The 12,935-nt window shown below is 44.7% G+C and overlaps 1 protein-coding gene across 5 annotated transcripts; it reads left to right on the forward strand.

The window, feature by feature from the left end:
* The first annotated feature begins 5,972 nt into the window (after positions 1–5,972).
* On the forward strand, positions 5,973–9,247 carry LOC121589918. 5 transcript variants are annotated; one of them, XR_006004361.1, is made up of 4 exons: positions 5,973–7,774; positions 7,837–7,953; positions 8,211–8,352; positions 8,421–9,247. XR_006004361.1 is itself a non-coding variant. In XM_041909175.1 (4 exons), the coding sequence occupies exons 1-3, from the start codon at positions 6,458–6,460 to the stop codon at positions 8,280–8,282; spliced, it is 1,506 nt and encodes a 501-aa protein (XP_041765109.1). In that variant the 5' UTR covers positions 5,973–6,457; the 3' UTR covers positions 8,283–8,316; positions 8,421–9,247. The 5 variants fall into 5 exon arrangements, 4 of the variants coding, with proteins under 4 accessions (XP_041765109.1, XP_041765110.1, XP_041765108.1 ...); XM_041909175.1 differs by having other exon boundaries at positions 8,211–8,316; XM_041909176.1 differs by having other exon boundaries at positions 5,973–6,095; positions 6,167–7,774; positions 8,211–9,247.
* The last annotated feature ends 3,688 nt before the right edge of the window (positions 9,248–12,935 follow it).

The raw sequence follows: 12,935 nt of genomic DNA on the forward strand, positions 1-12,935 counted from the left end.
GCATGTGTGCGCCCAGTAATTACCAGACGCTTGTACGGCTCCCGGGGGCAAACACTTCATAGCGGGTTGGAGTGCTTGGAAGCGTTCTGCAGCATGTGATAGCCGCTTCGCATCCACTTTGTTCTCAGTTTAGCGAGTTCTGGTTATTTGGCGTGGCAACGATAATGACCTCCACACATATACACATCCCATGGACGCACCCCGGGCGTGCAAGAAAGGTTCCCGATCGTTGGTGCATCAAAAGTGGCTCGAGGGCGCTTCCGCAAATCGGCTGGGCAATTTGAATGTGATCTGGATGGGACTGCTGCGTGACGATTGGCTTGTGCCTTTTGGGGTGTTCAATCGGATGCGAGTGCAACGATGGGTCTCGTGTGCCGGTGTAACCGATGGTAAATGGAATGCTTTTAGGCGATATTGATGCTTTCAGGACGAAGCAAATCATTTGCACTAGCGAGCGTGATGGTTTGTTTTTCGCAATCTCATAGCGTTCGTGCGACGTAATGTGACGCATTACAATCGTCCATTATGGCAAACGTATCATTAGCAAGGTATCACTGTTATGCCATGATTTCGAGGAATTGGTCTCAATGCGCAAACGTTGCTTTCGGGACCTTTAGGGTCTGATTTAAAGAGCAGTTTTGAGTGGAATCACAAACAAGGTACACGGTCATAACAGCGCGATAGCGTATTTATTACAATATAAAAGTATTTAAAGCAGTAACTTAAAGCTAGAACTTAACAGAAAACAGATCAATAGAGAGTGTGTAATTTTGAGCTTTTAAATATTCCGTAGAGCGTTTGAATCAGAATATGGCGAATGTATTGATTTAGAATCTAAAAATTTATAACATAGCTACGTACTCAAAATAAATCCAACAAAATGCTTATTGTTAATTGTGCATCACGATGCTTAAGAATAATATGGAATTAAGTTATCAAAATATATATTTGCGAATAGATATTTAGTATCAAACAAATACTTAAATAAATATATTCAAATATTTGGCATAATCATTAAACTAATGCAACCAGGGAGTTATTCTTTTTAAACATTAAATAATTGAATAAACTTTCATTCGATAGTACATTTTCTTTTTGTCACCACGATGATCATGCCGGTTTAATGGAAGGCTTAAACAGAGCGTATTTGGATAATCAAGTAGCAAAGTTGAGGTTTGTAACATGCAGTTTTGAGCACAAAAATTAAAGATTATTAATTTAAATCATGTGAGTAAAATTAGCGTGAAAATAACATTCCAAATTGGGAGAACTACGGAACGTTAGACTTACATGTTCAGCAATGCAATATAATTTTTTTTATTTTATTTTAGAGATATTCTATACAGTCCTAGATTTGTAGTAGTTTAGACGACACAAGTGACCTCGTTACGATGAAAACCTGCATTGAAATATTTTTGTTAGTACTTAGAATTCTGCCGAAGTATCGGCTGAGATAGCACGTTTGTTAAGAATAAAACACTTGTCGAGATAAATTCAGTATTATTTTGGCGTTGAGCTATTCTCAAAGTTTCCCAGAAAAAGTAAGCTTAAAACTTGAAGTTGAACTTCTTCGTACGACTTTGAGCGATAAAATCGCACCTGACCAAACGATTGAACCTCCGTCCCCTTTTTGCTTTAAGCACATTCCAATGGTTTGAAGTGTTTGTTAGCCATTGGCCATCTCGACGTTTCGAACGAGAAGGTCAGCCTGTTGCGCCAGCAATCCATCCCATCCCTTACCTGTTCAGCATCCGCCAGCGAATCCACCGGTGGAGCTAACTTCGGACCAAACTGTTCGTACTCTGGACGGATTCCTTTCAGCCTGGTGCCGTTTGATTCTGGAACCTCAATCGAGGGATGCCCCATCCACCGAGCACAGTTGTAGGAACAAATTTCGGTTCGAAAGGTATTTGGCAATCGGTTTTTGTGCTTCAATACGAGATGCCACCCAATCCACCAGTTGCGTACGTAGCCAAGAACGGTGGTGGACAGTTGGGCAAAGTTAATGTGCATGTAGGAGTGTGTGTTTGTGTGTGTGTGTGTGTGTGTAGCTGTACCGAATTCCTGCACCGACCGCAGAATTCGTTCAAACGATAAAAGTTCGGCAAGAATAAACAGAACGGTTTTGGGTTGGCTCCGAAGAATTTCTCCTCATGTCTGAACAACTGCTGTTCCCAGCTGGATGGCTTTTGGTGGCGGAAGCTTTGAGAACGAGGCACTGTTTGGGGCTCTTGTGAAAAAGCACATTCTTGTAGGGAGGGGAGCGAGAGTGGGTGAGTGAGTAGATTGGACATTGGCGGTTTTCTTTAGCATCAATCACACCCCGCTCCGATTCCGCTGACCGAGAGAAATGTGCGCAAGGATCACGACGACGGTTCATGACTGCTCGCAGGGTCGAAGGTGTAGGATGAAAAGTTAATTTCCATTCATCATAAACACATCATCGTTGTTAGCGTCCTGAAGGAAAACATGCGAGAGGTGATGGTCTGCTGACTCGCTAATCCCGAGCTGGAGGAGAATGGAACAACATGGCTGAGGATTCTTCTCTGCTGAGGCTGAGGCCGGCCCGTCATCGCTGTGGTGTGTGGTCATCATTCATCAAATCGGAGATATTTCTAACAGTGACTTGCGGTTGTACCGTGCGGTAGTCTGAGCTTCGCTTTGCCTCAGCGTGTAACAGTCCGTCGAAATCATAATTAATATGTCTATCGTGTGCTGTCGTGCCACGACAGTTGTGTCGGTGCGCACGAAAGCCATTCCGTTCCCGCTGTTTGGTCTGATAAACTTCCTTCTCCAAGGTGCATGACCTCCCCGGTCCGTGAATTGGATGAGATTTTAAAACCAAACCAAAACCGGGTTTGGTTCATCGTATTTCTTTTCGAATTTCTTTTTATTCGAATTTATTTTCAATCGTAAAAGAACAAGTGTGCACACCGTCAATGTCGAGCCTCCAACAGCACTTCGTGAGGCGTAAGGGTAAGAGCGAACGAGGGAACAGATAACTTGTCCTGAGTGTGTCGTGTGTGCGTGTGTTGTGCCGTACGCGCAGGACTATTCTGCACCCCAACGTCATTCAACAAGCTTTTCCAGTTTTTCAGATTGTTTTCCACCCTCCACCAGCTTGCCTGATATGACGGTTGGAAATGGTCACCCGCTTCGTTCGGTTCCCCGTCGACATTGATTTCCTCCACTACTGCTGGCACGGCTGGTGTGTTCGATTGTGTTAAAGTGCCGTAAATAAACACCGTTGACAACCTGACGACGCTGTAATTCGAATCTCGAACCCGATTGTCCCTTCCTGCTCGCCTTCCTTCCCGCTTTGCACACTTTGGAACCGTCATCTAGTTCGAACCGTCGTTAACTGTGCCTCTCCTGCGCTAGGAAGATGGATGGATTCGATTTCACTAAAAGCAGTAAGGCCAGCAATCGGGGCAGAGCTTTCTTCTCTTTCTGCTGCTGCTGCTGCTGCCGCGTTGCGGCTAAACATCTCAAATGGTTTGAGCGTTAAGAAACCTAGCAAACACCCCGAAGAAAGCTCGAGGTTTACGGTGGTGCGCCGTGGTTTTGTGTGGCTCGTAAAACAGGAGTAAAAAAGGGACGGGATAGAAATCAGGGTACCCTATCGTGGGCGCATCACCATTCATCGTCATCGGGTACTTCGATAAACGTCAGGCCTTTGCCTTACCGGGGCCGTAAGACAGCTCCTTTGACATCGATGGCGTAATACACGGTCCGTGCGTCCTTGCGGTAAAGTATCATGTTCCGGGACGCTTATTAGGCCATCCCGGGTTAGGTTACTTTCGGGTGAGCCCAGTTTTCGGGTTGGGTTTTACGGTGTGGTGCTTCACAGGGCACATACATTATCCTGGTGTCGTTTACCCGGGATCCTCGATATTGACGACACGCTGTAAAGTCAAACACCAAGCCGATATGCTGGGCGTGATGTATTTAATGGACCGCTTGGTAGTATTTTAAGTGTAGCGTGGTAGAATGGTCCCGGCGATACTACCAGGCAAGATTGGAAAGATAAAATATTTATGAACGTAAGTGTGTACACAAATTCGGGATGGGAAAAAGTGTTTGAATTTGGTTGCTGGCGTTACTAAAACCGATTTTCAGATTTGTGAAGGAGGGTTTTACTCACCTCAAATATTGAATCTTTGTGTCCCAAATTCGTTCTATCATCGAACCACAACGAAGGTTCCAAAAGTATCGTGCCTCTCTCGCTCCCGGCATGGTGTAATTGCCGAATACTGTCAGTTCTATGGTGCGGCAAAATGGATTGAAAGCCTTCATTAATCGCCCACAATGCGCTGTTGGAAAGTAAGCTCCATAATCCACGCTCTTTCTCTCGACTTAATTGACCATCCAAATTTGCGATTGAATGGGATGACGCTTCTATGGTAAATGCGTGGAAGGCGAAGACGCACCACGCGTAACATATAATAACAATGGCCCCAAGTGAAAAATTTGGACATTTTGTAAACCCTCTACCTCTGCGGTCCATAACCGAAACGGCAGACTCTTTGTCCACGGCCATGAGAAGCTGTGGTGATCTTTGGCAAAGCGTCTTACTCGTAAGCAGTCAGTACAACGGAATGAGGTGCCAGTGGTGCGAGCTAACGCGAAAAAAAGGGTCACTCGTGTACAAAATTGGCAAGAACTTGAAGGTGGCTAAAGACTCCGCGCTAAATGGAACCTGAAGTCAGCTGCTTTCGAACCGGTAGCAGCTAAAGCACGTTTGGGGTATGCGCGTGTTTTTGTTTGCGCGCGTGAACCGGTTATGAGTTGCCAAGCGTGTAACGGCCGAGCAAGGGTGACTTTTTGATGTTCGCGGAAATGGTCATGTAAGGGATGGAAGAAGAAATCATTCAATGCAATAGAGGTATGAAATGGAAAGAGTTGTGGAACACGAAGGCACATCCTCTTGAGATGATAAAGTGTCGAAAAGTCTTCGTATGTCTCGTTTCCGTTACTTCATGGCCACTTGTTCCGAAACAAGTTTATTGAAATCTATGGAAAATTGATCACGGGGAGGTCCATGGAACAAGATTCAATGTGGCGTTTTACGAATTTTGTACATACAGAATGAAACCCTTGTTTTTCTTCTTCTTTCATAATATTAAAATCGTATTTTTGTAGGTTATACCAGTTCCAAAATAAACGCATTACAATGCAGTAATATTTAAACAGTTTTTTGTTTTAAATTCGAATAGTTATAGGCGTATTACATTAATAATATCGGGATATTAACACTTCAAGTTTTACATATTACGATAATGTTAGAAAAAACCATAAGATAAACCATAAGACAATAAGATTGAAAAAATAATAATAATCCTCCTGAAACAATCGAAAAAGAGCACATAATTATAGCAGTATTAAATTTTGCCATAGGGTTATTCTTGATGATAAGTAAGATGTCTGTACTTTTCAGCTCTTTTCTTATCAAACACGAACATCCTCTTCGTTTATTCATCTTTTTTTGTTTTGTTTTTCGCGATAACGATAACGATCGTTGTTTGGTATGGTAGCATTCGTACAAGAACTTTAAACAACTATAATAATCACCAATACAAATGAAGCACAACAAATAACTTACTTTAATTTACAACCATGCAATTGTCTATCATTACCCAATCAGCAATACTACCCTCAAAATTATTTTTTATAGCCTCATTTTTACTTGTAACAGTAAAAAAATAATGAAAGTCTATTTTAAAAATGAATTTGATTGATTTAATTTCTTGGAAATGAGAACTACAGCCCATCGTTAAAAATAGTTGTTCATTGGAAACCTATGCAATTATCACTCGTATAAACTTAATAACAACGATCGACGAATCTAGGCACGAGATGTCATCTTGTCAGAACTCTGTCACGATCTTCCGTGTAATACGCAGGCGCGCAAAAACTGGCGCCAGTTTGTGTACAAACAAAATGCTGCGCATAGTTTAAAAATAATTGCCAGATACACGCACGCAAGTATTCGCGATGTCAGTGCGGCTGGGCTACTCGTACTCAGTTGTATATTTTGCGTTCTAAGTAAACCAAGGGGTTTATCAATATACAAATCACGTATTTAAAAGAACGAGGTGACGGTGAATACTAGACAAAAATTGTGTGAGATTTTGTAGTACTACTTTGTGCAAATGGTTTTCTACAGGTAGATGATGAGCGTGATCGTTCTAAACCCAAATCCGACACGGCCTTATATAAGCAATAACCAAATCGACAGGCCGAGAAAGTGCTAAGGGTGCTGTGCGCATGCCTCAGGGCTGACAATTATTTTTGTTGTGAAACATCATTGAATCGCGAGTAGAGGAAACGAATTTGCAAAGTTATTAAGACGCAAAGCAAAGAAATGAAGGAAGTATAAGTTTTGGTTTTGATTTGACTCTTAATTGTTGTTTTGAGATTGATACAAAAGTTGTTCAGCTCCAAGAAGTGAAGTAAAATGTCCAAAAAGTTACCCGTTCGCACACTGAGCGAACTGACGCTGGCAGAGTTGGCCGGTACGATCGTTGGCTCGATCGGAACCATGGTACAGACGAGCCTTGCGTTTGGTATTCCATCTGACTACACGCTGTTGATGGTTGAGATCAACTCCTATATGGACAACATGGGAGCTACAAGCAACATCTACGAGGATCTGCTGCGCGTTATCCTTTGTTCCGACTCGCTTGACGCTTCGATGCGCTTCTGCTGCCTGCAGATGCTGCTGAACGAAGGCGTACAGTGTCTGGTAACGGATATCTTCCCCCTAGCCTACTACGAGCGCATACTGCAGGTGATTGCAGCGCAAGGTCGTGGTCTGCGCCAGCTAAACATGAAAGGAGTGTGGGTGAAGGAGGAGTGCATGTGTTTCATGTTTGAGATTGTGAAGCGTTTACCGCACCTTACCAGACTGACCATCCCGCACATAGCGAACGATAATCTGCTGAAGCATATTGCCGACTACAGCCGCTGTATGAGACAGTTGGACATTAGCGGCGAAACGGACATAACGGAGATTGGCATCGAGTATCTGTGTTACGGCGAGTGCCGAAACCATCTCACCGTTGTGGATATTGGTTCGCTCGGGGAAGAAAATATATGCCACACGGATGTGGCCTTGCTACTCCAGAACCTGCCAAACCTGGCTACGCTGAAGTCATACTCGTTCGTTGGTCGTAGCCTGCAGTACATCGTCGAAAAGAAGGATGCCAACTTTAAGTGTCGGTTGGTGTACGTACACGACATGGAAACGGACGCCGCAACACTGGATGCAATCGTACGTACCTGTCCACGGCTGGAGGACATCTATCTCGATTCGCCTGAGGCAGGCATACTGGAGAAGCTGTGTTCGGTGAAACTACGCCGCTTGAAGCTGTACAAGTTCAGTGCCTACGAATTGCTGGGGCTGGCGGAGCAAAATGGGAAATCGCTGTACCATCTGACAGTAATCAAGGGGTATGGTCCACTAGAGATCGATCGGCTTGTGCGCTCCTGTCCGAATCTGATCGATCTCGACTTCTACATGATGGATTCGCTGACGTTTGCGGGCGACAGCAGTTTCACCAATCTGCAAGGGTTGGAAATTTTAAGCAGTCCGATACAGAAGCCAAGCCTGCGTCGCTTCATTTGTCATACGACGACGCTACGTCGGCTGGCGGTGGATGCAGTCACCTTTTCCGATGAGGACATCAGCTCGATGGTGATCGAGCACGATTTCTATCAGCTGGAGGATGTTTGGTTCACATCGGCCCCATATCTATCGATTGCTTCTGTAGAGGTAAGATTGTTTCTTAAGCTCAGTTAGTAAAATACAAATTTACGATCCATATTGTCCGGCAGATTCTGATGGACCGCTGCCCAGAGCTGCAGAGCGTTGGTCAGCTGAGCGGATGGGCATTGACGCCCGATGACGTGACGTTACTTCGCGGGATACTAAAAAGCTGCAACTCCTCACTGGTACTGTCACCAGCAAGTATATTCCCGTGACCAAATTTTCTCTCAAAAATATCATGAAACGATAACTGGCTCACTCCTAGCTAGAGACCGTTCGTCCCTCTGGTTGTTCGTTGTTCCGACTTTGTTTACTCACCGTTCACCAACGCTAACACCTTGTTCCCATCTGATTTTCTTTGTGTTTCCCGTGACCATTTCATTTTCCTATCCTTGTTTCCATCCGATTGGACAATCCTCCCCCCGTATTCCGTCCCTGACAGGTGCTGAACACGTACCAGTCCCGAAGGAAAGCTAGACACCCCGTATCGTGGATCGTAATGCGACGCGACTGATCGTTGTACCGGTTAAGCAAATAAAGTTCCATCTGTACTGTGTACTCGAATGCAAAACGCGCTCTCTGGGGTCGGTTTCCCCGCTTGCTCACATTTCTCATGGGAATGTTCTTTTTTCTCACTTTCCAATTTTTCCAGATAATACAATCACTTTGACGGCGTACCAAGGGCGTTATTTGCTTTGCAGAACGGCATGTTGGGAGTTTACGAACGTTGTGATTTTAGTGCGAGTGATCGGAACTTTGTTGAGTTATTTTTCGTTTTGTTGTTTTGGATACATCTCAGTGAAGCACAACTCACTCGCCCCCCCAAAAAAAAACATGAATTGGTAAACAGAAACATAAAAAAAAACAATAAACATCCTACCACACGTGTCCTTTTGTTTAAATTTATCCATTTACTGCGCTTGATTTCGCCTCCGATGATGTTCCTGCTTCTACTGTTGCTGCTGCTGTTTGCGAATTATCGTTCATTATGTACTTCCCGATCGTGTGTACGACGATCGTGGGCACAATTCTGCAATGATCTTTAGCTTTTTCTTGCTTAGTTTGAGGTGTTTTTGGCTTCTCTTCCCTTTAACGGCAGGTGATTGATGCTTTGCTGAGACTTTGCGTTTCGCTAAATCGAGCGAACATAATCTGACCGTCTCTTTGGCCATTCGTGCCATTCGGTGGGTAAGAAATGCATCGTAGCAACATGAAGGACAGAGGTTTATGTGCCTCGAAGAAACAGAACGAAGAATTACTGAGCGAAGGAAACAAAAGGGCCTCATGGCGGGTCGAATGGGTCTACGTGTGTGTGTATGTATTCTTCTGACCACTGATGATGAAGTAAACACATGATGCGATGCGATGTGAACTTGATTCTTGTTCTTGGAGAAGGGATTTTAACGGAAAGCTGAACACCTGCCGTCGTCATCTCGGAACGACGCACAACATGCTGTTGTAAAAAAAACTGGACAGTGGAGTAAAGAAGCGAGCAGAAAATGGATGACAAACAACAACGCAAAACGCCGTTTCTTTTATTTCATCGTTTTCTGAAGGGTAGACGGCGTGTGTGTTGACGACTAGCAACACTTTCAAGATAAATACGTAAAGCAGAACTGATCAAACGTTTCTTAAAAATTGATTATTTTTTGCTGATGATATTGCATTTGAAGACATTTGTTTTGTTTAGGTCAAACAGGAGCATAGATTCCAATTATCATTTTTAGTATACAGATTTCGTAACATATCATATCAGTTAAAATATACGTAATTGTAAAAAACCAAAGCTGCCACAACTTGTTCATCCCTGTAGCAAAACAAACCATACCAACCGGTTCAATATGGACGACGTGCATCCCTGTTGGTCGAGCCATTAAGTGAACGTTAGTAAACACGAACGGGCAACTGATTGCAAACAGTAATAAAACCCTGGCTGCATTCTAAGTTTGCCACACAGGCTTGCGAGTTGACTTCCACCGTTCTCAACAGCATCAGCAACGACCGCGCAAGCTTGCGGATATTTGTGCCATTTTCTTGCTTTGTTCCTCACTTTGCTAACGTTCTCCGCACTCTGACATCGTACAAACGGGATACTTTCGCCGCTTTCCGCGCGATGGAAAACTTAAGCTCACCATCTTACACCAACTCATTGCTGATGAGCAAGCAGGAAAACGTTTCTTGCGTAGAAAACACTCATAATAAATTTTGCCTAAAGTTCCCCTTTGTCAGCTACGATTACCGTCACGGGCGAGCAGTCTTTAGGGATGGTTAAAGAGAATTGACCTTGAACTAGTTTTAGTGAGAAAATTAAACCGTTATGCCTTAACGCAATCTTACTCAAATGAGTGAGAACTCAAATGAGATCTGTGCAGAACTTTGTAGTATGAATTACAAGATTTATCAAAAGCGAACCTGCTTCCCGGGCAATCTATTCGCCCAGAATGGAGAAACGGCTGAAGAAAGCGCTGCATAAATTATGGCGCCGTGAAGGCAAAGTGCATTTCGACCGATGGAACGTGTCGTGCACTTGAACGTTAGGATAATTCATTATGCTTTGCCAAGCCTTTCATCTGCCGACGACTTCACTGTGACCCAGTAACCGTGGTGTCCCGCATTGTTCAAGCGTCCTCAAAATGCGCTCTAATATTTACGGCATACGCACATGATTGACAATCATCCTTTGCTTGTTTCTGAGGAGTTCTCCAAAAATGCCACCTGTACACTGACAGCCGCGGCCCGGGAAGTGACCGTTCATGGTCTGCACCCGGTCGATCGCAGGTGGCGCAACGGAAAGGTCATCTAGAGCACCATTGGAGTGCGAGATGCGTGAGACCTTCGCCGCTTAGATGTCCAAATATTTGGGCAACGGTCTGCGGGCTTTAATATGACTGCCGCGGCCACGATCGTGAAGATGCCGATGAAGGTGGTAATCTTTCGCCCTAACCACAGCAAACCACGATCCGCTTGGCTCCGTTGGATCCACTGACATTGGCACCCTCTGTGTTTTTTACGATCACGCCGTAGCTTAGCACCACAGATCACTTTGGTGTTCTACGGAGCCGGTGGAAACCGAGAGTGGTAAAATATAATTTTGTAAATTGCCGCTCTCGCAGTAAGACTACCACTGCCCCTAGGGTAAGATTACTTTATTGTTGTTGTTGTTTCGTGCAATGCAATCGCCGACGCTGCGGTCAAAACGCGCTCGTACTTTGTTTGATGCCGTTATACAACGATCGCTTGATGAATCATAAAAAAAAAAACACGAGACTCCAAGCAGTAAAAGCAGGCGAGCAGCAAAATGAGAAAATCAACCACGCTTGATGCACTTGGCTGCAGAGATATAAGAGAAGCTGTAACGATGAGGCAATATGTTTGGGGCCACCACTCCACGTGACGTGCTGGCGAGGTTTGTTCGATGGAAGCAATGCAGCACGTCAAAGTTACTCAAAGGCCTGCTCTTGCTGGGAGTTGGAGTTCTGTTTATGGCCGGCACGATCGGAGATCAATGTTCAGAATGGAGAAGTTGCGTAAGGACTCCAGTATGGTAACTGGAGGAGGAGGAGGAGTAGTGTTCAATTGGAAAGCTAATCTTACCATTATAGCGGGCTTCACACGACCGAGTGCGCGATCAGCAGATGATGGGTTCGTCTCGGGAGAGAGAAAGAGGTTACCCCAAAACGGAATGATCGACTTGCCGACCGTGGACAGAGCAACAGTTTTCAAGCGATACCGATTCTGAGTTCCTACATTCGGGCCTGCATATCAAGTAGGTGTGCCCTGACAATGTCCATTTAGTCGATCAACGGTATCGAAAAGAGTTCAACACACACTGCAAACCAAAAAAAAGTATAGAGAGAAAAAACCTCAGAAACTGGTCTTCTCAATTGCTGCCAATGGCCCCTTTCGGGCACTGGCAGGGGTTCTTTTGTGTCCAGGTTTTCTTCGTTTGCCATCCATTCTCTATCTGCCCCAAGATCACTATCTCCACCTTCTCATGACTCACCAATTATCGCGTTCGATTCGGTTCCACTCAGCTGCAGTGTACCACCACCGGCAGGAATAGCCCTCCAGCATAAGATGATCGACCAAGAACAAAGCATTAGAATGCACGAGCGGTCCGGGGGTATGGTTTCTTTTTTGCTCCCCTCGCAGAGTAGTGGCATCGATTGAGTCTTTTTGAGTGGAAAAAGTTCCGCAAACACGCACCAAAGAAAGTTCAACGTGCCTGGGCGATGTTGATGGTACGATGCATCCCAACTGGATTGTGGTGGGTATGGACTAGAGGTTGGATGTCGATCACCTTAGGCCCCCATGGTGGTCCACCGGTAATTGTGGTGCGCGGTAATAATCGATGTTGGTTCCTTTGTTATTGGAGGAAATGGCAGCACAAAACTGACTACTATTGTGGTTGGAAAGGTTTCGGAATTCTTTCGGTTGGTTGAATAGATGTTGTGTTCAACTTTTCTGGACCATGTTGATCGATTAACATGGCAATAAAAGGCAGCTCTTGAAAAGAGAAATGCATGGTATCATGTTATCGATTATAGCGATAACATCTAAGGTCTATTGAAGCAAATTTTAAAATACCTTTTGCAAGAGAACAATTCCTGCCGCATGAATTTTCATGCTGCTCCATGCCGAATGTGCACGTTGTATGCTTAAAATGCCGGAAGCATTTGTTCCTCAAACCCGTTTCGGCACGCCAGAGAACCTTTACACTTCCAAACGCCGAATGTCGGACGTCAAAACATCACCAGCACCGAAACTAGCCACATTACGATGCCCTAAGCGTGCCCGTGCCAGGTACGCAAGAAGGTTCAATATTCTTAAGCAAGGTTGTAAACAATTTAGAGCGAACAAGATTAAATAACCGACCGAGAACCTTCGCACTGTCGGTCCGTTGAATTTGAAGAAAGAACACGCCGTTTGTCGAGTTTCGTCGACCGTTTCCAGCCCGCTACTTTATCTGCGCTTTGTGAAACCATTCGCAAATCGGCAGCTTCCTAACGCAGCGTCTACCTGCGGAGATTAGACAGCGTTAGACAGGAAAACCTTGAATCACAGCACACCATCACAGTGGGAATCGGTCTTGCTGGGAGCGTAGCAGAGAGAGAAAGAGAGGGTCTGCGAGGATCGTTGAGGTGGTATGATTCAGTTCGCACGGTTA

The sequence above is a fragment of the Anopheles merus genome, chromosome 2R (genome assembly GCF_017562075.2).
Source record: "Anopheles merus strain MAF chromosome 2R, AmerM5.1, whole genome shotgun sequence".
Classification (NCBI taxonomy): Eukaryota; Metazoa; Arthropoda; class Insecta; order Diptera; family Culicidae; genus Anopheles; species Anopheles merus.

Bases quoted from the DNA above. Each gene is read 5' to 3' on its own strand.
- LOC121589918 (XM_041909174.1), top strand. From the start codon at position 6,458: ATGTCCAAAAAGTTACCCGTTCGCACACTGAGCGAACTGACGCTGGCA. The intron at 7,775-7,836 runs GTAAGATTGTTT...ATTGTCCGGCAG, and splicing joins TATCGATTGCTTCTGTAGAG to ATTCTGATGGACCGCTGCCC. The intron at 7,954-8,210 runs GTACTGTCACCA...CGTCCCTGACAG, and splicing joins AAAGCTGCAACTCCTCACTG to GTGCTGAACACGTACCAGTC.